Source organism: Melanotaenia boesemani, chromosome 15, assembly GCF_017639745.1.
Source record: "Melanotaenia boesemani isolate fMelBoe1 chromosome 15, fMelBoe1.pri, whole genome shotgun sequence".
NCBI lineage: Eukaryota > Metazoa > Chordata > Actinopteri > Atheriniformes > Melanotaeniidae > Melanotaenia > Melanotaenia boesemani.
The window spans coordinates 11,540,728-11,566,818 of NC_055696.1; the positions used below are offsets into that span (position 1 = coordinate 11,540,728).

General features: G+C 38.6%; 1 protein-coding gene across 1 annotated transcript in view; it reads left to right on the top strand.

Annotated features, from left to right (window-relative positions):
• The window catches only part of dchs1b (dachsous cadherin-related 1b), an 84,066-nt gene that overhangs the window by 49,059 nt on the left and 8,916 nt on the right, over window positions 1-26,091 (top strand). The window contains exons 5-15 of the mRNA XM_042008422.1: window positions 14,886-15,074; window positions 16,172-16,403; window positions 17,032-17,268; window positions 18,000-19,055; window positions 19,269-19,456; window positions 20,340-20,436; window positions 20,524-20,681; window positions 22,529-22,969; window positions 23,089-23,384; window positions 23,549-23,664; window positions 25,511-25,750. Coding sequence (XP_041864356.1) covers window positions 14,886-15,074; window positions 16,172-16,403; window positions 17,032-17,268; window positions 18,000-19,055; window positions 19,269-19,456; window positions 20,340-20,436; window positions 20,524-20,681; window positions 22,529-22,969; window positions 23,089-23,384; window positions 23,549-23,664; window positions 25,511-25,750 — 3,250 coding nt within the window. The remainder of the gene's footprint in view (window positions 1-14,885; window positions 15,075-16,171; window positions 16,404-17,031; window positions 17,269-17,999; window positions 19,056-19,268; window positions 19,457-20,339; window positions 20,437-20,523; window positions 20,682-22,528; window positions 22,970-23,088; window positions 23,385-23,548; window positions 23,665-25,510; window positions 25,751-26,091) is intronic.

Consider the following 26,091-nt stretch of genomic DNA (forward strand, 5'->3'; position numbering starts at 1 on the left):
GCCTGAATCATCAACAGTATGGTGAAAATCAAGGAGCCACATGGACTGCAGTTAAACTCAAGACCTGCATGTATTCAAGTATATTAAAGTCCATATGGCTTTGATAAGAACTAAATTAGCCAAAATGTCCTTTTGAAAAAGGACATCTTCAAACAGTATTTGTGCTAAGCATTAGCTGTTTTTCATGTCATTTGGTCAAATGTGTTCCAATTATTTTTAAAATTGTTGCAAAAGTTGTTCAAGACTTTTTTTCCCAACGCTACTTTCCAATATGTTTGCTTAAATATTTAAGATATTACATGTCTTTCATAAAAATGGTCAATTTACAGCTCTCTTTGTTTGCATTTTGGTTGAAAGTGCCCTATTGTTGCTTACTCGCCTATACTGAGTTGTTTTTGTACATCTATGAAACAGGAACAAACGGGGGTTTTAAAGCAGTGCTGATGCAGACTTTGAGCATGGACAATGAAGATGTGCATGATTACACTCATACTAATAAGTATGCACACTAATACAGTTTTATATGGTGGCAGTCCAGATGATATGCCATCTCATAGCACCTTGCTCTTTACTTGGACTATCACTCTTGTCCCAGTATATCTGCATAGCAGGGGTAGTGAATTATTCATTGTAGTTTGCCAGACAATGTTCAAAACATTCTGCCACTTCTGACTCTTTGTGGGGGGTAATTATATGTAGAAGTATAGCTTAATTCACTGAACAGATGTTGTCTTGAAGTTATTTAAATGGTGATTTTTGTCAGATAATGTTGCTGTTTAATCAGAGCAGAGCAACAGTCTGGAAATGCTTCAGAGAACATGAGTTGACATAGTTTTACGAGCTGCTTTTTAATTAGCTTTCTGACGTGTGCAGTCATCTGACAAAATGATAAAAATAAAGTATATGAATGAGAGCAGCTTTATTTGAAATAAATACACTTACACTTTACTGTTTTTACAAGAGGTGTAAAACAATGAAACCTTGGAGTATAGCATAGTAGGATATCTATGCCCATTTGAGTCTAATTGAGCATGCAGAAGTGATTTGATATCTAGACTCTTGGTGTGTTAGGGCGCATTTACATTAGAATACTCCAGGGGACTCTGTTCGATTGGGTGGGGAATGTCCAGAAAGATTACACCTTTATTTGGTTTGGTTTGCTTTCACACTGCACTTTACTCAAGCAGAGCAAACTACTTGGGCAACGCCATACATTTACAACAACTGCTTGCAAAGGGCGATATTCCTCAAAATGCCCACTCACCAAAAAGAAAAAAAGCAAGAAGAAGAGAAACCGTAGCTCATTGATTGGCAAGAACAGAAAATGACTTGTTGGCAGCAAGTAAACCATGGAGCAACAATAAATTCATCCAGCCAGTTTCTCGACTAAGATGCTTAAATCTTTTTATTTGAAATATAGGATAGTCCGGGGGACTTGGTTCAATCGGTGGGGATTGCAGTTTTGGTTATTATTTTTTATTATTATTTTAATTTTCCTTGTGCCATGTTAACTGCTCAGTGTTACCATCCAGTCCAGTTAAAGTCTGACCAGTTATTTATAGCTGTATGCATACAATACAAATTCCTAAAATGTATAGGAGAATTAATAAATAGCCCAGCTCAGGAAGCCAACAAATCACACTAAATCTTCAGTTTGATTTAATAATCTGCATTTATCATACATGGGCAGGCTAGTTACCAGGAAGAAACTTCCAGAAGAACCGATATGCTGACAGCTGTTCCGTTCCGTGTCTGTACATCATTGAAGCACATGCCAGGAACAATATGGTGATATAACAGCATGAAGAGGTTTAACAAGAAAACAATTAAAAAAGATAAAATCAGCATTTCCTCATAGGAATTTTTTGTTAATCAATAATAAGAATATAGATAACAGCTTCTTGTCAAAGCAGGCTACACATATACTTGAATTACAGCTGGTAATTATTACAACTGTGTGTGTGTGTGTGTGTGTGTGCAGTTGACACAAATATAAATGTCAGGTTAATCACAAACATCCACAAAGGGAAGATTGACTTAGGCAGATAACAGTTAATGTCATGTGAATCCTTCTGGAAAGCATTAATTGGCTCTTAATATTGTGGATTTCCCCTAACCTGGTCTAGATTTCACCATGGTTTTAAACAAGTGGTTTAAAATGCTATGATGTGTTTATTCATACCATAGATGTTACAATATTGAAGGATGAAGTATTTTTAAAGTGTGCAGGCTTGGAATAAAACTGTACAAAAATCCCAAGCATAAACAATTCGCTTTGACTTGAAGTGTTTCTCTGGAGTCAACAACAGTCAGAGTAACCCAACACCAGACTCTGGCTATCTTTTACTATTATCACCTCCCTGAGGAGGAATTCGCCTGACCTCAAAAAGAACAAGGGAAAGAAGGAGTGACATGGAGAAAGTACAGACATGAACAAGGGACAGATGGACACAAAACACACAGCTAGTTGAAAATGCGCTGTGTGTAAAGCTGTCATTCTGAAAATTTAAGGTTTGCTGCAACTTCATGATCACAAACCCTTTCCTGAATTTTGGATTTTTGAAAAAAGAAAAGCAAAAAACAAAGATTTTCCACAATCAACAGCTTTCCAGTTCTACAAAGGTAACAGGTGTCCCTCTGTTCTGCCACTGACACATTTAGGCCCCATCACTGATGACCTGTTACACCCACTAACAAAAACGCACACAAACAGAGGCTCATCTGTAGGCCCCAAGGATAGAAAGGCACAGCTGGAAATTTGACTCACCTTTGACCTTTAAGAATCACATTAATTTGATGATAGACAGTCACACATGCTGCACACATGTGAGCAGATACCCAGTTTTTAATGATCCTTATCCCTGAAGCTAATATTGTCAAATCAGAAGTGACCATTCCTGAAGGGCGTGTGGATTTTAGTGGTTTAGCCTGTCCCCAATAAAGCCTAGCTTACTTATAATGATAAACACACTTTGCTTTATTAGTGTAAACCTCCCACATAGCTGCATGTTGGTTTACAGTTTGAGAAATATAATCACACTGAAACATAAATATTTAAATGAAGAAAATCAGCCAGCCTACAAGCTTGCTGGTCCGCAGAGGGAGACTTGTTTTCAATCATGCACTTCATGCACCTGTGATTTCATTTGAAATGGAAACATGTCAGTACGAATTCCTGCAATTCAAGTTTGCTTGATTTATTGTATTCCTGTGCAAAGATGGTACTAGATAAATGCTGCAATAAGTCTTTGAGTTAAAGACTGCCATCTGGCATCATACAACAATACCCTAACCGCAGGCGGAAGATACAGGGACTCTTTGTGGAGATGACAAATGTTTATGTTGGTGCAGCCATTTTTATATGCCTTGTTTTGAGAGTGGGTAGTAGTAGGATAATTCATGTGGCCTTTAGTTAGTCATTTTGGGTTCTTTGTTCAACAAATTTTAAGAAATTGTTTTGTATAATCCAGAAAAACAAAAACAACCATGGCTGGAAACTACAGAAGTGTCTGTAGGCCAAGTTGCTTTAGATTACTTGAAAATGTCGTTGAACATCACAATATTTTGATTTGATGGTTTTTTTTAATTTTGAATGAAAACTCAGTTTCATATATAAATAAAACTGTGCACAATAACATTGAAACCATGAATATGTGACATAAACAAGGCCATCACATAACAATGAAAAATGATCTGCTGGTAAACTTTGGGTTCTGTCATTCATGAGGATTTCACTTGGACATGTACCACCCAACAAAAAAACGGTTACAGACCAAACTTAATCCTGCATGTCAACAACACTCCCCGATAGCAGCATTCTGCTTTACAAGAACAATGTGCACTCCCACATTACAAAAAATGCCTAGCAGCGACTTATAAAACAGAACTAAGAGCCCAAGGCCCATCACACAAACCTTTCAAAACCTAATTGGATCAAACATCCATAGAGGCCAAAATCTGAAACCTGCAGGAAACCTGAAATGTTTGTGGCCAAGTTAACAAAACAGAGAAGTGGAAAGTATAAATCATTATGTAGGAGTATGTACAGTATGTTAACATAGCACACAGCAGATTAATTAAAAGCTGCATCTGTATATGCTATTGACCAACAAAGCTAGTTTACATTCTGTCAGAGGATCAAGTGATCCTTAAAAGTTATGCAGTGGATGGCTGTTTAATACTTACCAAACAAAACTTTACTGAAATAAATAAATTAATTTGACAATTTCAGCACAGTATATATCCCCAAAATGTATGCATGGCACTTCTGATATAATAGCTGCTGAATGGAACGCAGTATTGTGGTTGTTAGAAAAATGTACTGGCTTTAACCAGTTTTTTATTTTTTTTCATGTATCCATCCATCCATCCATCCATTTTCTACATCTTATTTGAGATCAGGTAGCAGAGATAGCAGCTTAATCAGGGAAACCCAGAATTCCTTCTTCCTGTACGTAGACGTAGTCCCACCAGGGTGTCCAGGATCTTCCCTGGGGCCCCTCCCAGTGGGACATGCACCGCAGCAGGGAGGTTATATTCTGAGCGTCTCCCAGATGACCGACCCAGATCTTAGACCAAGTTTCTCACCCTGTCTCTAAGGGAGAGCACAGATAGCCTGTGATCTTGATCTTTCGGTTACTGCCAACAGTTTGTGACCGTAGGAGCATAAATCCATCGTAAATCGAGAGCCTTCATTATGACAAATAATATTTTTTGTTTGTTTGTTTTTCTGGCTGGCGCCACACCATAGATATTTTGACTAGTGAGGCAATGACTGCCCCATGGCCTATGGGATCACATCCAGGAGGCATGCCTATCTGTGGAGGGCTGCAGAGGATTAAATACACTATTTTGGTTTATTGGAGCAAAGCTGTGCAATCATCAGCGATAACCCTGAACCTTTGTGGAGCAAATTAAGAACACGTTGCATGTTTCTATTTCTGATCCGTCCTCAAACATATCAATGGGGGGGCAACAGGTTTCTCACTGACCCATGGGGATTAAGAAGAGTCTAGCATCTGAGTCTAATAAAGTCGGTAGTGATGGTGATGAAGATGTTTTCATGACAGTAAAATATAATCATTATATAAAAAAAATCTCTGTCAGAGGTTTCTTAGCAACACATGCCTTGCTACCAATTCAAAGCTTTTCATTTATTTGTTTATCTCCGCTTTGATATGTGTTCCTGCTGACAGAATCTAATTTGAAAGATTTTAGGGTATTGATGTCTCCCTCCAAGGCTGTCATCGTGATGGATAATTCAAATCACTCCTATTGATCTCCTTTTTTCTACATGTTTTACGTTCACAGATGGATCTATCAATACTAATAATCAGGGCTGCTTCCTGTGTCTGCCCACAAAACACATGCACACATACACATGGACTGGTGGCCATTTTGTATAACCCGTGGACTTAAAAATTTGTTAAAATTTCATACCTGACAAGTTTATTCTTACTCCTCCTTACATTCATCACACCTTCTTCATTACTAGCCTGGAATTGTATTATTTTGTTATCATTTGTAATTTTTTTGTTTTATTTCATGAGAACAATTTTACTTTTGGCTTTACTTTTCTTCTGGAACTAGAAAATACAAATTAGAAACAACCAGCAACAAGATGCTAATCCGTACATTCCTAACAACCCCTCCAATGATCTACTCTCTAACAGTGGTTTGGAGTCCTATACACTTATCAAAAAAAGCAATAAAATCCTGCGGTTTGCTAGTTAAAGAGAAAACAAAGCAGAATTCCAGTCTCTTTGTGTCACATTGTCATGTTATTACTGCATAAACCACCTAAATTCCCTGAATTCATACATAAACACACATCTGATTCCATTCTGGGAGAAATTTTGTAGCTGAAACACAGATGCATCCTTTTAAACACGTAATTCTGTTTTCACTAGTTAAAGGATTTCAAATTACACAGAGGGTTGTCCCTGAGGCAACTGTGGGCCACTCACTCTTCATCATTCACTCTCTCATTCATCCAAAAACCCAACATTTCAGACAGGCTCAGACAGCAGTCCTCTGTCTGAGGTCCAACTCAAGCCCGTCTTTGTGTTCGCTTTCTCCTTAATTACTGTTTTTCTTCATATCTGAAGCAAAATTACAACTGGGAGACAATAAGTGATAATCACGGCTCACATTATATTACAGGCCTCACTGTGTAAATCAAACATGATGGCCTGGAGAAAACTTGACTTTCATGCATTGTGTTTTATCTCTTGTAGTATTTTTTATTTTTTATTCTTTTGCGTTACTTTTGCAGTAATCTTCTGTTTTCAGATTAAAACAGAACAGTTGTCATAGTAGCAACAACACCGAGCCTCATTAAGCTCACAAATACCTGGATGTGATTGCTTATCAAGGATCATTTACAAAGGTGCTACAAGCAAGTGTAATTAGTTGAATTCACTAATTATATGTTTAAAGAGTCTCAGCAGTTGTGGGTCAATTTATTTTGCTTGTGAACACACACAAGACCACTGACTGACCGCAGTGGTGACTGCACATAGGGTGCAGATACTGAGAGGTGTCTGCACCCTATCTCAAGCTTAACAGTAAAATCCATGGTATTTCCATATACACAAATCTGTTGCAAACAGCTGCAGCACTAGCCAAAATATGTTTTGCTAAGGCTTTAACCGCATACATGGACTGGGTTCAAACAGCTATAAATATTTAACAATAAGTTAAAAAACAAAAAAAAAAGCTGTTTTCCTCTGTGATTAGGCCAGCTGTCAGTCAGGGCCCAGAGGATTCTCTTTAAAAACAACCTTTAAAGGAGGAGGAGAGAGATTCAATGACACATACAGAAGAGGAGCACATGAGTAGACATATTGCCAGGCTTTGCAGTAGATAGGATCGCTACCATCTAAATCTCCTGCGTCTCTTATCACTCCTCAGAGACCAGTTAAGTGATGTCATCCTTCATTGTGCCCCTCTACCTCTCTGTCCATCCCTGAGAGCTGCTTTTTATCTCCTGCCTTCACTTTTAACCTTTGGTTCAGTCAAGGTTTTCTCATTCTACCTGTGTATGGAACATACTTGACAGATAGTTGTAGATCTATAAAGCTCTTGTGACAGGCTTAGTCTAATAACTAAAATACTGTTCTGGAGATTTTAGATCACACCTGATATAATATAGGAAGCACTGCACTGAGAGTAAGAACTTCTACAGTATGTAGCAGAAAACATAGCTGACAATGATAGAGATAATTGATGGTTTTAGCCCAAACAGTCACGGGTTCCAGATCCTTAAATGGCAGAAATTACCGTCTTTACAAGTAAATGCTTCTAAGGAGCCGTATAGTTTCTGTTTGGTCTTGGCAAGGCAACCCTCAAAATGTTTGAAGATCGATCTTGATCTGTCTTGACTCAGATTTAACTTCTTAAAGGCTTAATCGGTTTTGATGTTGACTTCATTACAGCATGATAGAGAGAGAATAAAAAAAGCTGCATTGCCTTAGCTGTATTTTTTTCAGTTATGTTTGACTTTATTTGTGCAAAGCAACATGTGCAACTTTGTCATTGCTTTACTTGCTGATTTAAAACTGCTGAAGCAAGTTGTCTAAGCAGTATATCAGATTCCTTCTAAGGTACATATATATTTGTTTGTTAATAGGCTTGGAGTTTAAGTAGGGAATGACAGCATGTTGTTAAACCAACATGGGTAAACCATGCCTTGTGTCCTTAGACATGAGATGCAGTCCAAAGATAAACTTCCTAACACACACCACATGTCCTAATGCAAAACACCACAGGCTAACTCTGCTGTATAGTTTACTGTTTAGCTTTGGTTCATCAACAAATGTCTGCCGCTGTGTTTATTCAAGCATGTATACAGTCTAAGTCTAGGCCACAAAAAGAGGCACAGGGAGTTTTTGGTGACCATCATCCCTTATTATGTTCATTGATGATATTAGCATTCTTTCTTCCAAATATAGAAATCAATCTCTCTCGTTCCCTCCCTCCCCTTCTTCTCTTCCTTTCCGTGGTTTGATGTGCGTAATCATTTCCAGCCGTGAACTTCACATGAAAGACAACAAGCACTTGCTGTAATAGGGTGCTGAAAGAATGAGCGAAAGAGAGGACAGAAAATAGGCAAGAGGCTATAAAAGAAGAGGGGAGGTCAGGGGAGGAATGGAGATTGAATGAGCATTGAGATGAGGCTGCAGTCCTCCTCATTCCCAACTCAAGGTCTCATGTTATCATTAGACTTTTGTTCCTTTGCCAAACTATTTCCCCTCTGTTCGTTCCATCTCCCACCTTCCCCTCCCGTCTCTCCTTCCTTGCCATATATCTTAATTGTACCCATAGTGCCTCAACTCATTGGCAACAGGGAATCAGAAATTTATTTGGAGACTTGAGAGTGCCTAGTTTTAGGAATGCTGCTCACTTGGGAGCAAAGGAATGTGTCAGTGGAAAAAGGGCAACAAAGGTAAATGAATGCTTTAGCTCCATCTGACACTGCATCACTAGTTGTAACTCCTAACTTGGACTGCTCTTCCAGTTTGTTGTAAATAACTTCAGCCTGTATCCAATTATCAAACATGGATGGATTCCATTCACAAGCTCCAGAATCATCATGCTCATATATGGCCATCATTGCTTTTATAAGGAGTAATTCAGCCTTTCCTTTTCTTTTTTCCCCCCTTAAACTCATTAAAATAAAACAAAACAAAAAGAAAATAAGTGTAGAAAAGAAAGTTATTTGCAAGAATTGTTTTGCTACAAGCAATTATCAAAAGACAAATGAATACGAAGAAAGTTAAAGCATATGATAGAAGATTTTGGTACCTTATGACAAGTTTTGTCTATGTCCATGTCCAGAGTGAGAACCAGTTCCAGTGGAGAGGAGTCTGACAGCTTAAAATTACAGAAAACTCTGGGAACCACGAGTAAATAAGCATTACAAGATCTTTAAGCCATTGAGGGCTTTTTATCTGATAAAAAGGATTTTACTCTTGATTTTAAAGGGATCCAGTGAATGAGGAATAGCAAAAGAAGAATTTGATATCTCTTGATAGCGCCAGCCAGTATAGTGAGTGCAGTGTTTTGGATCAACCTAAAGATTTTCAAGGTATTATTTAGACATTAAGTTAAATGGCATTGTATTAATCCAGCCTAGATGGATGGACCAGTTTTATAACTTGCTTTGGGACAGGATGTTATTTATTTTGGTTATATTACGCTGATTACAAATGATAACGATAAAATGAATGGTTTTAAATTTATTTTTGAAAAAAGCTCTAGGGCCAATTTAATATGTAAAATAAAAGACAAATTGTGGAGGTCACTTTAATGACAGAGTAACTACATGGTAAAACTGTGCTACCGAGATGTTTAAGATCAAACATGATAACCGCAGTTTTGCCTGCATTCAGAGAGAAAAATTACATTCCACTGAGGTCTGCATGTTTCCAAGAAAAGTCTGCAAGTTTCATAATTAATTAGTTTTTCTCAGGCTCCATACTGGTGGAATATTAGCGATTGCCATGTTTTCCTGATGATAATAGGAAGCATGCAGAGTGAACAGAACTGGCCCAGAACTGTGGGAACATCATCACTAACTTGGATGTGTGGAAGAAACATTATTTAAATGCACAAGCTAAAATCTACCACATAAATATGTCTTTAACCAGCTTTCTTAATCTTTCTTTTTCCTATTGAGGGCTGTTGTTTCCTCTGCCAAGAAATGATCATCTAATGGTCATTATTTTAGATGTGTTAATGTGAATAACCTATCAGCCTACATTTTCATTATTTGGATCCATCACTCTCCACTTCCATCACAGATGTTTTAAATGCATAGGCAGAGCACTTACTATCAGGTATCAACTACATTCCCTTGTCAGCACCAAGAACTACTAAATTTCTAGGTAACTAAATCTGATAAACTACAGGAAGCGGTCTTTAGTTCCTGTGGTGTGATGCTTTCTCCAACACTTACAGGAATTAGGAAAAAATGGCCTAACACTACAAATCAGTATCATTTAAATTCTTGAGAGGAATGTCTTTATAACTAACAGAAAATGTTGGCCAAAGCCGCAATATATGAGTGAACTCGTAATAAACCGGAAGCATTCTTTAATTATGGTTGGACATTTGCAGTGCTAGTGGGCTTCCTGTTGATTTTGGGTTTTTGAACAATTCAGGTCTGGCACTTGTCAGAAGGAAGAGGTAGATCAGATCAGGATGACTTTTTTGTTTTGCTGGTTTTACTATTAAAGCCTGTAGAAACTCTCCCTCGCTTTCATGAGAAACCATAAAAGTCCTGAGCCGCAGTGGAGCTGCAGCTGTGTCAGAGAAGCTGCGCATAGACTTCCTCTGACACTAACCGATGTTTTACAGAGACAAACTGCAGAGAACAGCAGGATCTCTCTGGACCAGCGCCCACATCTGTTGAAGATGAGAACAGTGGAGTGGAAAAAAAGAGCAGTGATAAAATATGGCAAGAGAAATAAAGCCACGAGTGTAATGAAAGTGAGAAGGACAGAAAAAGAAATGAATTGACCATGATCCAATAAAATAAAGTAAAAGTAAATAAAAGCCAAAACACAAAAGCTGATGTAATACATTTTTTTTCTTGAGGTCCAATTAGATGAGGGCAGTACAAAAAAGAAAAATGTGGCCCACTGATATAATCAGACCTACCTGTTAATCTGTTCCAGATTTCATTTTGTAGAGCCCTCCTTTCCTGCATCATCAAACATCACTGGCTGATGAACCAGTTGAGTATGATGTGTGAGGCTGTGATTTAAGCAGGTCCTTGCTGAGATATCCCCACTATCCAAAACACATAGAGATCGACAGTGGGTTCATTAAAAGACAAGACAGAAAAATAGTTTTTTGAGGAATAGTAAGACAAATGAATGACTTGATCTGGATCTCTGCTAATGCTCCAGTGAGTGATCACTCGTCTTTTGACTCAGCCAAGGATGAATGGATCTCTGTGGACTTAGCTACAGGCTGAAGTCCTGGCTCTGATACCCAACTGTTTTTTGCATAGTCTTCAGCAGGTTGACTGTGTGAGTCACATGCTGTCTTTTAACAGCTTGCACAGAGTTGTGTAGCAGGGAAGTTGCTTTTTAGTTATTAGAATTGGCAGATGATTAACTGAAGTCAGTTTTGATCCACTTTTTTCACTATTAAATGTCCAGACAAAAAATAGTAAAGTAAAATTAATAATAATTTTCTATTGTTCCTAAACTACAATGACGTAATGTCATCCTCTCCAGAATACAAATACTGCTCTCTTTCCTTGTGTTTTATAAGCTCATCTGCTTTGTGCTATATTGTGTCAGCACGGATGGCTCGGATGCATTTTATGGATATGAGTCCCTTCTGTAAAGTCTAATGTGTTCGGGGAAATGCAGACTTCCAAATATTTTACTCTAAAAACATGCATTTTTGTACATCAGGGGTCATCTCAGATCTCCCAAAGGAAGAGACCTTGTTCATGTTTTTGCAAGATTTAGTCCATTAACATCAAATTGTGTATACATAGCATTACTGCAGGCCACTTTCCAAATGTCAACCGCGGTTGAGGCATACACAACTTTCCAGGCAGCCACTTTAGTCCAGTAAAATAAGACAATCAACACCCACAATTTACAATTATTTTTCTTTCATATACCAATGACCACCAAAGAATGCATTGGTTTCTCAGTTGCAGATTGTATCTGTAGATGTTTACAGTATACAGGCTCATCCAAAACCATGCTTAAATATAGAAAATTAATATTGTAGCTTAACTAAAACTATGGAGACAAACATAATACAAACAAACTATACTAATCAGTAAGAAAGATTTGGATGGGGAAAGGTATCAACTGGTGTCTGTATTTTTGTTGCTATGTACTTGTTCAGGCAGGATGACTCCAGAGAATGAGGAAAAGTCATGCAGAGAAGAGGAATGGATGCTGCTTCTGGATCAGAGACCAGGCTCTGGTGTGGGAGGGATTCCTCCTTGGCAAACACCCTCATCTGCCCTACCATTAAGAAGACATGTCAAATATGGAGGGTTTTTAGGACAACTGTTTGGCTAAAAAGAAATGTAGAGTGAATTGGAAGAGGAGATTTAAGGATTTTATCTAAAATTACTCTTTGGCCTATAGCATTGGTGTCATGGTCTCACAGGATAAAACATATGGAAGACAGAGCTGATTCTTGAACTGTATGTTCCTGGCTGTTCAGAAAGGAGTGGTGTGATTTTCTTCAGCTGCACATTTCAAAATCATGTGTTTTTGTCATTACTGTTATGAATCCAATCTTCAAGTTCTGCATTTGTTTAGTCCTTCTTCATCATTTCAGTGCTTCTGCTTTGGCTGCTGGATTCTTGGACAACAAGACCATTGTTGTGTGTGTATAGTATGAAACTCTAGAAAGATCCAAATGATTGCATCTTTTATAACACAGTTCCCAAGGTTTCCATGAAGTGTGTGCATAGATTTCTTGTGAGGAAAATTTTCTTTCCTTGTGTTTGTCTTGCATATTTTGCCAGCATGAAGAATCTGTACCATACTGCTTTGGGTTTTTAAACTTTTAGAGTGTGTGGAGAATCAATGTCCTGCTCTTCTTCTTGTTCCCAGCCTTGATGCAAGTGTTTTCCCATCGCAGTCTCAGTTTAAAAAATTACTTCCAAGTGTGTTCATGTATTCTGTGTAACCCCAGACTTTCAACAAACACAGCCATGCCCCTTTTCTTCTTATCCAGGGTGGACACAGAAGGTAAAGGTGATGATGAAGTCACCCTGTCACCAGGTGGGCGATCATGGGTGTTAAAATTCCTATAATTAGATTAAGTGAAAAGGATGGGGTCATCATCATATGTGAGGGGGTGTGAGTGAACTTGTACACAGTCATCTAGTTTTCGTCACCACAGGTGGCTAATCCATCACAGCCTGCCAGGAAAATACAACGAACACTCCGACATAAGCCCAGCTCCCAAAAGATACTGCTAGTCTCAACACTGTACTCTATAGCAAGTCCCAGTGATGATCTAGAATTCCCAGGAGTAAATACTGACCAAAGGAAGAGATATTGCATGATCCTCTTTAAAACCCACAACTGTCTAGCTTTGGTAATACAGCAACTTAAAACCTTGAAGGAACTCTTCTAATTATCCTGCTTTAATTTTGTTTAGGAGCAACAGTATATGTGAAGGTGGTATTTTTGTTCATCTATAGCCAAAAGGTATGTGTAATGATGAAGACATGTGTTTGTGAAGAATGATGGTAGAAGAATGGACTTTTATTCAACCTATATAGCTGAAGCATTTTTAAACCAATATACAATAAGAAAATATGATGTCTCAACAGTAATGCCTGAGTTCACATTTTTAGTCATTGCACTTTACTTTATCTTAGATTTCAACCCAGTCTACCTTGATTTAAAGTCAGAACTAATATGCAAAACTAGTGACTGTTTCCACCCAAAAATTTTGTGTAATCTATTAACACACAGTTTGATTTTTTTAGATTCTCAGAGCAGCTACAAAAAAATCCGTGATGATTTTAATCTTTGTATGATATAGGAATGTACACCACACCTAATGTTTAGTCATGTGTAACTATAGCCATATTAGTATAGACTATGACACTGTGTTTGTTTTATAGAAACAGCTAAATGAGACCAAATGCAGAGACGTACACTCCCATCTCTGCATTTTACATTACTGCATACTTTGTGTATAATCTAAATATTTAGTACATCAGAGTCGAGTGATTTGTAAATCAGTTAAATCCTTCAATCTTTTTACCCTTATATGACACAGCAATATTTTAAACACAATCCTGTTGTAAGACACGGTATGGGATCAAAAACACTTTCCATGATTATTGCATGGGTTTAAATTTTGTACATGGCTTTAACAACATGTATCACCATAAATGCTGAATATATAAATATATATATTTGCAGCTGCATATCTTGACATCCAAATTATATCTTCTTCAGAGAAAGACCAGCTGAAATTTGTTGGTTAGAAAAAAAAGACCCAGAACAAATAAGTTTGAACAGTTTGCATTCAAAACTACAGCAACTAATCTCCTAGTTTCTAAATGCTTACAGAGTACAGAGGAACACTGATAAACAAGCTTGAGTCCCAACTTTAGTAGTATTAGTATTATTTTTTCAAATGACAAAAACATTTCCAAACACCAAAATTTCATAAGTTGTCTTTCTAATATTTTAGAAAATTCAAGGCATTTACTGTAGATGGTTTCCAAATTGTTTAAAGTTAAAATAATGTTTGATAACTGAGGTGTGTTTTAAGTGGCTCTGTTGTTTTGGCGTTTGTGTTTGTTATATTTAAATGTCCCTTTAGAACCAGTTTGACCTTCCAGCACAGCTTTAAATACCTTTGCTTTGACACACAATTCATGTCAACACTCTCTTATCATGTGTTCTCGCTTCTCTTTTCCTCTCAGTCTTTAACATTCTCTCAGTTTCATCTCTTTGTCTCTATGGTTACATGGCACCACCCATGCTTTTACCAGTGTTTCAAGCACACCACTGGGGAGATTTATCTATTCCTTTGGATACCGTATATCTGTGATCTATAAAAGTGAATTGCTCTCACAGATGCTCAACTTTATAGTACTCTGGAAATCATAACAAGTAATTCTGTGGTGTGTGATATTTAGGTGAGAGCAGATGTACGAGCCTACGAGGCGACTGTATTATGGGACTGTTATTGTGATAACAAAAAGACCCTCAGCTCATATATAAAAACTGTGACACATGTAGAACTTACATTCAAATTTCATAACCTGCTGTGTGTGATGGTGTTGTACTTCTAAAATTCTTTATGTCTCATAGGCCATATGACACTGTTGGACCAGCTAAGTCCTAACTCGTCTTTTTTTCTTTCTCCAGGTGTCAGCCACAGACGAAGACCGTGGTTCCTTTGGTACTGTAGCCTATACCCTGGCTTCAAGCTCTGGAAGCATACTGCCAACAACCTTTACCATAGACAAGGAGTCTGGTCAGCTTTGTACCAGCACAGCTCTTGACAGGGATGAGGGGCTGGACAAGTTTGACCTGACTGTTACTGCAACAGATGGAGTAAGAACACATTTCAGTAATACTATATCAAAACTCAAGATCTGGAGCAAGAGAGAACATACTTTGGCTGTTTTGTGTTTTCATTATGACCAAATGCATTGCCTGCTGCATATGTAATGCTCCTGATCAAAGGTTTATGCTGAGTACAAACTGAAGATGTGTAAAGCTGCACTGAAATAAATCTGATCAAAGTGACATTCATGCCAAAACAAGTTTTAAAGAAGACAACATCCTGTTCCTTACACAGTCTTGGAAAAGAAATAAGGGGGGACAACAGCATGGCAAAACAATCAGAGGGAAACATGGAATGCAGGGAATGACAAGAGAAGAAAGAAGGAAAACAGATCCTTATAAAGAGTTTTTTAAATAACTTTTTATTATAGGTTGATGCAATTTAAGTTAAAATTTAACACACTTTTAAACACTCTTTGTACAAGAATTGCCCAATTAGTCCCACACACTGTACATGTAGTTAATCTGTACATATAATTACACTGTACATACAGTAAATGCACTTAAAAAAGAATCAAAGTACATAGCTATTGTTGTTACTTCTTAGTCATTCCATTGGTATGGTTCCTTACATTCCCATATTCCCAGTTCAGTCCTGCTGGTATTTTTTCCCCCTTTTGTCTGAGCTCTCCCTGTTTTTAATGGTCACATAAAACTAAGCTAACAGATACAGTATAATAAGTGCAAAGTCTTCTCTTTGCTGACAGATACATAAAGTGGTTGATTGCCTCCATATGTAAAGGATCATCAACAGAGTACTCAACTCTGTTTTTTTTTTTTACAGCTGTCTGTCTTTACAGTGAAGCATAGTTTTATTGTCACAGTTTAATAACATCAAAGTCCTGGACCGTCGCTTTTTTACCAAGAGAAAGAAAACTAATTAAATGTTGTCTGTGGAGATATACAGTGGAGTTGTTTCATAAAAGAGCTACTCCTATAATTTAGCATCCATTTGTCTCAAATATATTATTGCAGTGTTTGCGTTTGCTCATGAGATTTTACATATTCTGATGGCATCATATCTGAATGCAGAAGATCTAAAATAAGACATATAAACTAAAGGTTTTTGATGTTTTCTTTTACAGGGTGGCCTGAGCTCAGTAGCACGTGTTAGAGTCACAGTCTTAGACATTAATGACAACCGGCCCACCTTCTATCCAGTTCAGTACACAGTCAGTCTCAGTACCCATAGTGCTCCGGGAACCTCTGTTGTCAAGGTAACAGCCAATGACCCTGATGCTGGTGAAAACGGCAGGGTGACCTACCGCACAGTACCTGGAGGGGGCTCCACTTTCTTCACCCTCAACAAGGACACAGGTATGTGTGTCTGTGAATGTGAAAGTGTATGATATTATTTTTCTTTACAAAGCCAAAATGCAGCAACATTAACAAATACTCAATTGAATTAAGAAAACGGTTTAATGTAAGTATAATTTGAAAATGGTGTTTGAAAAGAGCTTAAATTTTAGATATAGTGCTGGAAACTCCCCAAAACTGTAACTGTATTGCTTTTATAAGAAATTGCTATTTGATTTATTGGTTTGCTGCTTGGATAAAAAAGCCTAATAGATCCTGATTGTTTTGCCTCAAGCAATTACACTACATCAATATTAACAACCAGCAGTGTATATACAGTCCAACTGTACAGCCATTTCAGTGGAGGTAGACAGTGGTCAACAACAGGAAGATCACTTGCACCAACTCAAGTTGTTATTGGCTTGGTTAAATTTTATTAAAAAACATAGCTCTGTGGTTGTTTTGTCTCTGTATTATACAAGATATATGCAAGATTTACAGCTTGGCAGTGCCTTCAAATTTACAACTTTATTAAGTGTCACTGTTTCCATGGTTACTGGTCTCTAGGCTTGTAAGCCAGTGTGTTTATGCTTTGCAACATTTAAGAGCCAAATTTTTGTTTCTGTAAATGGTCTTTCGTCCTTTGCAGGTGTGATTTCTCTGTCTCGCTCACTCCATGGCAAAGCCAACACAGTCATCTCCATGGTGATATCAGCTGAGGATGGTGGTGGTCTGACGGCACCCGTCAACGCCAGAGTCAATGTGAGCGTGGTGGGAGGCTCTGTGGCATCACCAGTGTTTGAACAGGCTCAGTATTTTTTCACAGTGTCTGAGGATGTTCTCAGGGGGACGGCAGTGGGAATGGTTCGGGCTGCTACGAAAACAGGTGCGAACACTTGTAGCCTCAGCTTAATATTTCATGTGTGATGCACGTGTTAGTCTGTCCTGGCCCTGGTTGTTTAAAAATAACATACCAGCCTGTTTCATGTGGCTCATGTTTCCAGGTTTTTTAAACATACCAGAACAGAAATAGACCAGTGATTTTTTTTTTTTTTTGATTGTTTTTTTTTGTTGTTGTTTTTTCTCCCCAGTTTTACCTCTCACTGTTTAGATTGTACAAGTATGCAAGCAATTATCTCATGCACTCCAGCAAGAAATCACATCCAACTTTGGCTTTATTGAATTTTATTTTCATGGGAATCCTATGAACTCATCATCTATGTAACTGTGCAAAGTTTCACCTAATATAAGTACATCTATCTCTTAATGCTTGGATGAAATATGAGTTATGAATGCAATTAATATACTTAATTCATTGTTCATACTCTTAAAAGGAGCAGTGGGTTACAGTTACCAACTAATGGTCAGGTTGGAGATGGTGGAGATAATACATAACAGTTAAAAAAAAGAGTTCTAGATTAATTTTTTTTTCTTATACGGTATATCTTTGTTTTTGTTACACATTGCAAGTTTATATAAATTTGAAGGTTTAAAATAAAATGGTAATTTGTGTCCACATCTCGTAAAAATTGAAGCTCTATTCCTTGTTTCTTGTTCAAGCCCTAACCCCATGTCTGTCTTTTTTCTCAACCACTCTTTTGCTTCCCTTTCATGCAGGTGTGTCTAAAGGTATTTCCTACTCCATCTCTTCTGGAGACCCTGACGGTTACTTCACAGTGGATAGTGCCACTGGTACCATTCGCACAGCCCTTCCTCTTGACCATGAAACCTTCTCGAGTCTTGAGCTTGAGATCCAGGCACGTTCCGGCTCTCCTCCAGCCTATGGAACCTGTCGGGTGCGCATAACTATTTCTGATGTAAATGACAATGCCCCTACCTTCCTCCCTTCCTCATCAGAGTCCCTGTTATTGCCTGAGATCACCAAAATGGGGACTGTTATCTACCGTATTCAGGCCACAGACAAAGACTCTGGCCATAACGGTCAGCTCAGCTTTGACCTAGTTTCTGCCGGTGCTGCAGGCAGCAGTGGTCAGAGGACGTTTGGCGTGGACCGTGGAAGTGGGGAGGTGCGTCTGATTGGCAGTCTTTCATATGAGACTGTCCCACGCTACGATCTTCAGGTGATTGCCAAGGATGGTGGAGCACCTCAGCTCAGTTCCACCTTCACACTTGTGGTTCACATCCAAGCACAAGATGCACAAGGCCCCAAGTTTGATACCCTCACCTACAGAGTGGAACTACGGGAAAACACAGCTCTCAATACCCGTTTCCTCCAGGTTCGAGCACTCAACAGGGAAGCTTCTGGGAATGGTGGAAGCTCGTCATCTTCTTCCTCTCCTATTTCCTACCGCCTTAGGCCTGATGGTGATGCTGCTGGATTTGGCATCATGCCAGACAGTGGTTGGCTGTTTGTTCGGAGCTCTCTGGATCGAGAAGTCAAAGATATGTACCATCTGACAGTCCTCGCCATGTCAGGTCCTGGAGGAGCAGGGAGGACTGGCAGTGCAGCTGTCAGGGTGACTGTTACTGATGAGAATGACAATTCCCCACGACTCAGCCAGGAGAGGGTGTTTCTGGCTGTCAGAGAGAACTTGCTGGCAGGGACAGGCTTTGGCAGGGCATCTGCAACAGACAGAGATGCAGGACTAAACGCTCGTCTCACCTACAAGCTGCTGCATGCAGACAGGCACTTTCAGATCAACTCACAAACAGGTGAAGAAAAGCATCACAATCACAATATAATTTAAGCTGAATATATATTTGATAAATATTTATTTGAAACAGTTTATTATAATGTGGTAGACTTGATTAAATATTATAACATAAGCAGCAGTAGCAACATAATTTACCTTAAGAGCTCAATGATTTGTTCTTTCTTCATTGAACTATTAAACTTCTTTCCCTGTAAATGTGTTTTTTCTTTAGGCGAGATCAGCACCCGCCTTGCCCTGGACAGAGAGCAGCAGTCCAGCTATCAGCTTGTTGTAGTTGTACAGGATGGGGGCACGCCTCCTCGCAGCGCCACTGGCACTGCTCATATCACCGTGCTGGATGAAAATGACAATGCCCCAGCTTTTACTCATGTCAGGCCTGACAGGGAGCTGCTGCTTCAGGTAAGAATGGATGGAGGTCAATCTTTCAGTGATTGACCCATCTACATATTACATATTACTAAACGGCTAACCCTGTGCTGCATTAATGGCTGATTGGCCTAACTGAATGTATGATGTTTGATTCTGTATGCATGCAAAACTATTGACTCCTGGTTTCATTTAAAAAAAAAAAAAAAACTCAGTAAGTGAAAGATATATTGATTTCCAAAGGACATAAAGTAAAAAACAATATATATATATATATATATATATGAAATATTTTATGCTGTGAAGCAAACGTAAATTCACTTTAAATTTAGTACTAAATATACAGAAAAGGTTTTATTTTTTGACTCCTCCATGAAGATTACATTTGCGCAGGTGTTGCATGATAATAGAGCCATGCATGATCTCCCAAGGTTCAGCTAAATCTTCCTTAAGGTCTTTTGATTGTCAAACATGTTTTGATTTATCTGTTATGTATTCTTTAAAAACATTTTTCATCTTCCAGACATAAACTTGGCTAACCATTCCTTGATTACATTACAAAGTGAGCCTACCTGATTGCACTGCTTTTTTTTATTTATTTATTTATTATTTTTTTATGTAAGGGGAGGGGCAGGGGGGTCATCAGACATTTTGCTAATTATTGTGTGAGACAATGATGAAAAGCTTTATTCATTTAATCTTTTTAGGTGCCCAAACCTTTCATTTAGTGTAGCTGTACTTTTGTTTTCTAGTCTGAAGCTGCTTAAACTTGCATTAATCTTGCAAAATGCTTTATTAATGTTTAATTTGTCACATTTTTAGAGATAAACTTCTAACCAAACTAATTTGAAGAAGCTGTAGTATGTCACAATAAAGTAAAAGGACAATGAGAAAAATAATTTTAATTTTATTGCAGGTGACAGAGGGTCTTCCATCTGGGACAGTGGTTGGGACAGTGACAGCTAAAGACCCAGATGAGGGAGAGAATGGCACCATATACTACTCTTTATCAGGTAAGCCTTGGTAATAATCTTACACTTACATATTTACATATTAATCTGGTTTCCATGTAAACATATACTTTGTTGCATCCTCTTAAGGCTCCAGAGCAGAACGTTTCTCTCTCAACCCGATCAGTGGCGAGATCAGAACTGCTTCCCCTCTGAGATGGGCAGAGCGATCTGAGTACACCTTCACTGTAACTGCTGCTGACCACGGCACACCAGGTCTTAGCTCTACCTGCCAGACACGCATACAGGTAAATATGATGTGTAGATTTTTATATAAAATGTGTAAATAACATGTACCGTATTTATCTCCAAGTCATTCTTAAGGTATTGCATGATTGGAAGCAAAAGGCAGACTGGTGAGCAAACTCTAAACTGTCACATCTGCACATTACGTACCTCAATACTTTTGCATTACTTGCTCTGAGTAATTTCCTCAATCTGTGCACACAGTGAACAGTTTAACTGTCAAAGGAGTGGGACAAGGAGGTAAAATTGAGAAGAGAAACTGAACATTACCCTATATAAACAAAAGCATGCATCCAATCTAGTGTGCGTTTCCTGATCCAAAGGTCAGTAGGGTAACCAAAACCCATGGTGCAAAGTCCTGAGCTGTGGGACTGCGATAGGCCGGACTGAGCTAATTTTCTGAACTCTCTGTTGGAAGGTTAGTCCTGCATATCAACATACAATATCAGGAATTCAGCAACAGGAGAAAAATGTCTGCTGGTGAAGGGTGGTGGCTTGCTTTGACTGCTGGGCTTAGGAGCGCTGTGTTTTTGTGTGATGTGATTTCAGAAAGGAAGAGGATGATAATTGCAGCAGGAGTGCTTGCCTTAGATTTCACTTGTGTGTGCTGCTTATGTGACAGTGTGATTAGATGGAGGGGAAACAGGCACCTTGGAATCAAACGCTCCCAGATGAGATTTGATGAGAGCCAGCTGCATAGAGGGAAAGGGAACACACACCACTGTACAGTAGCAGGCACTGACACACACAAGCACACAGACACAAACAATTGCATGAGGTAAATGTCCAGTGGATGATTTACAGATAACATTTCACATAGCTTTGGGTAAAATCAGGCATAGATGTCGTTGTACACTACAAGCACAACAGCATAACCATAAGCAGGCATATTCTGCAAAAAGTAATTGGAGGAAAAAAAGAAAGAATATTGCAGTAAAGTTGAGAACACTGCTACCTCATTTAATAAGCTAAGATGTGTTTAAGCAAATAACTTTCTTCGGTTGTGTAATTTGGTGCCTGTGTGTAAGCCTTTGCAGCTTAAACAGATGAAAAACTTTTTTGCAGTAGCAGCATTACAATAAAACAGCTAAAAAGTGTAACATACACATTTTCCACATTGCCTCCATCTTTTTCTAGGCTTCCTTCTGAGAACAGTTAGGGAAGGTGTTTATATGGAGGGTTAAAATCTACTTTTGTAGCTGTCTTCAAGAATCTTTGATCTTTCCCAGAACTGTATCAAACCCTGAGGCCGCCCAGTGTACCAAAGCCCCTCTGGCACATTTTGTTTCCCCTTTTGCCCAGACTGAGGCATGCTGAGGTTGGTTATTGCACTGCATTATTTGAAATGGAGAATTTACAGTTCCTGCATTATCACACCCATCATTCTTTGGTTTTAGGTTACAAACCCCAGCTATCATGTTGAAGCCAGGATGCTGTAGTGTCAGGATATTTACTTGAAGGGCTGCACATAATGCTTTCGTGTACAATGGGAATGCATGTGAGGGTTATTATAATAATGAGAACAAAACAGAAACAGACTACAGCCCAAAGCCATATTTGGGGATGGGTTGGGGTGAGAGACTTATAGCTCTACTGTATACGGAATATCAAAAGAAATCTGATTCAGTAACATACAACAGCCCTTGCCTTGATGATTTTCTCCTGTGGTTCATTGAAATGATACATTGACATTTTTTACAATTTATTTCAGTGTACTTTGGCTCAGATCTGCAGTTGATTAAGCAAATGAACTCAATTTGATTGCAATCTGAATCACCACTGCTAGGTGACTAAATTTACAAGAAATGCTCAGAAAAGAAGTATAATTGACTCATTTGTTTTCTCTCAGGTTCTCAGCTCCTCCAGGTCCATCCCAAATCCCAATGTCCTCTCTATGATCCTGAACACAGCCGAAGGGGCTCCTCCAGGCTCCATCATTGGTTCAGTGCGCCCACTTAACCAGCATGAACCTGCTGTACTAGAAGGCCAGATGACCTACCTGGTAGTGGGAGGGACAGACCGAGATGGGACTTTCATGGTGGACCGTCTAAAGGGTGATGTGTACCTGGTACGTGAGCTGGACTATGAGAGGGGTTCGAGGTACACGCTGCACATCGAGGTGTCTGACTTTTCACAAGCCTTCCCCAGCAGCCACCTGGTGAAGCTGGATATCAATGTGCAGGACAGCAACGACCATGCCCCACAGTTCTCAGAGGACCCTGTTACCATTGTGATTGCAGAGAATATAGAGCCAGGTTCTTCCATATATACGTTCCAAGCTATCGATCAGGTGGGAAAGTAAAATGAATAAAAATAATTTGCAGCCATTGTATGAGATCTGTATATTTTATCCAAACACCCTAAATTTAAGTTAAACATGGTTATGCTATCATGCTTCTTTTTGTATAGGATGGCAGTGGACCCAACAGTGACCTACGTTACTCCATTGAGCACCACTGGCCTGACACTGCTGATCTCCTGATCCTTGACCCGTCCAGCGGAGTCCTGACATTGGGACAGAAGTTAGATCATGAATCCACACCCTCCCTTTACCTTGTGGTGCGAGCCACAGACCAGGCCGTGGATCCATCTCAGAGGCGTTGGGGTTCGGTCACTGCTCGACTATTTGTGACAGATGAAAATGATAATTCTCCTGTCTTCAGCTCTCCATCTGCGGTCAGTGTCATGGAGGATCAACCTATAGGGTGAGCACCACATCAGTTGTTTGTTTCTGATGATGCAATATATTTGATCAACTATAAGTCATCAGAATCTAAAGAAGAAAGTCATGATCAGATAAATTTAATTTCACAACCTTATGCTTAAAAACTGCTGTAGCAGTTGTTTTTAATTCTCTCTGTATTGACAGGTTTGTAATTTTGTACATAATGGCCCGAGATGCAGATGAAGGAGAAAATGGCAGAGTTTCATATAGAATCCAGGCAGGCAACAGTGCCGATCGCTTCAGTCTGAACCCCAACACTGGTAAGTTTATTTAAGGGTGAGACATCTAAAAATAGCGTAATTGGAAATTTTCCCATAAATATCCACTTAACACATCATCACATCGAGTAAAATTCACCACATAATTTCTTGATTTGTACTCCTGCTTAGAGTGATTTAAATCAGCAGGACTGTTTTTTCTTTGTGGGATTTCATGATTGATAGATAATCTGCATCCCACCCGTTGAAGCCACGTGGATGAACAAAACTTTCCAAAGGATTATAATTACTCGCTGAACTGCAACTACAGGATAGCAGCTGCTTAAACGTTTACAACCATTTTTACTCAAGGATCATTCAAAGCCTTAGGGCAATATTTCACTTCAATAACGCTTTAAGTGTTCTTTTTTTAACAGATTTGTTCATGGGAACCAATCTTTATTTGGGCTGTAGGGATATAGACAGCCCTTGATATCTTATATATGTTCATGTATAGTCTCTTCATTGCTAAAGCTGGGTAGTGTGGGTGTGCTCTGCTGTGGCTGGGAGGGATTAAGAGCCATAAAACAGACACTTAATGAAGCTTCCAGATGGAAGAAAATCTTTACGTCATTACTGTCAAGTGTGGTGGGTTGATTTCACTTCTGGTTTGTTTCTCAGACTGTGTGATGTTAAGTTTGTGGTTAATAAGAGTGTAAGTTGCAGATTAGCATGCCCTGCAAAGAGGTTTGCCAAACTGCTTGGCTAATGTGGGGGTGTCATTAGAATGATTACTGCTTATAAAACGTGTATTTGCCCAGCCATATTTCTGTTATTTCACATTACTTTTGGTTTACTGCTGGTTTTATAAATTTATTAAAAGCTAAGTTTCCTCTTCCTTTATTTATTTTCAAGTAAATAAAGTAGATTTGCATGTTGTCTATTACTTTGAAATACTCTACTAGCTTATTTGGGGCTTAATTAGTGACATCCAAAGACATGCATGCTAGGTTAACAGGTTAATCTTGTGAAAGAGACATCAATTGTTGTAACAATTTTTATGGCTGCAGCAAATTCAACTTTCTTTTTTCCCTTTGTCTTGTTATATCTTTATTCAGCCCTTTATTCTGCATTACAAGAATTAAATTGACTAGATAGGACCAAGGAACAGCAGAGTACTTGTTTTCCTTTTGATATGCTTTAAGGTGAAAAAGGAAGGGTAACAAGCCCACGCAGAAATATCAGAGCCTCAGCTCCACAAAACAGTCATCACACAATGAACATTTGGCATGCTGTCGCATTTATAAATTAAGTCTCTTCGGCACAGCAGCTAAACTTGTACACAGCTGTAAAACAGCACACAAACACACACACACACACACACACATATGCAAACATTTCATATTTCCTCTCACTTTGGCTGACCCTCCCTGGTAGAGTGATGACAGGGCTGTGGGATAAAGACATAAAAGGTAGAAGATTAACTGAAGCCCAAGTGTGTGCAGTGGAGGTCTAATTCAAAGATTCTACTATATATGAACAATCATGATATGCATTTGGTGCACACAAAGAGCTTGTGCTGCACAGATATAAAAGCAAAGAGATTTAAATGTATGTTGAAAGTGCCAGAATTGAATAAGTGTTAGGAAGTAACTGGTTTCTGCTCTCACTGTGGAAAATCCCATAAAGCAGAGCTGCAGAAGTTCTTGTTTTCACTAGTCCTTAAGGCATATAAATGATCTTAAGCAGAGAAAATTTACATGCACACAAAAGTTATCAAAACACACCCTTGGACATGAAAATAGCTAGACATTGGGTTTAAGACAAAATAGGAAAACGTGTTTTAAGTGAAGCAATCTTGGGCATATATGGAAAGTTTTTATTCACTGTTAACTTTTTTGTCTTGCAGGCTCTCTTTCCATCCTTAAAGCCCTGGACCGAGAAGACCAAGAAGTCTTCAATCTAACTATTGTAGCAGAGGATCATGGGATACCTCAGCTTTCCACTTCGCAGGTTCTGTGTGTGCAGGTGATTGATGTGAACGATGAATCTCCAGTGTTTCAGCAAGCTGAGTTCGAGACCCAGGTGATGGAAAATCAAGGACCAGGAACTACAGTGTTGATGGTTACTGCCACTGACCGGGACCAAGGTAAGTTCAAAGAGAATCTCTGATGAATATTAAGCTTTTAACCTTAATTTGCATAAATCCCAAAATACTGAAAAACACATGAATGTGATATAAAACATTTGACAAAAGAATTCATACTGGAAAGTCGGTGTATGAAAACCTAAATAGAAAACATTTCAGGGCACAAATACTGAGCTTCAACTACCATAGAACTAAACAAAAGAGAGCAATAAATGGTTTTCAGAAACCAAATCTCTTTAAACTAGACCACAACCACTTACTAATAAAAGTATGTGGTCACAACCATCCTCCAGATCCCATTATTTCAAGGGTTTTCATTCAGATTTGCTACCAGCACAGCA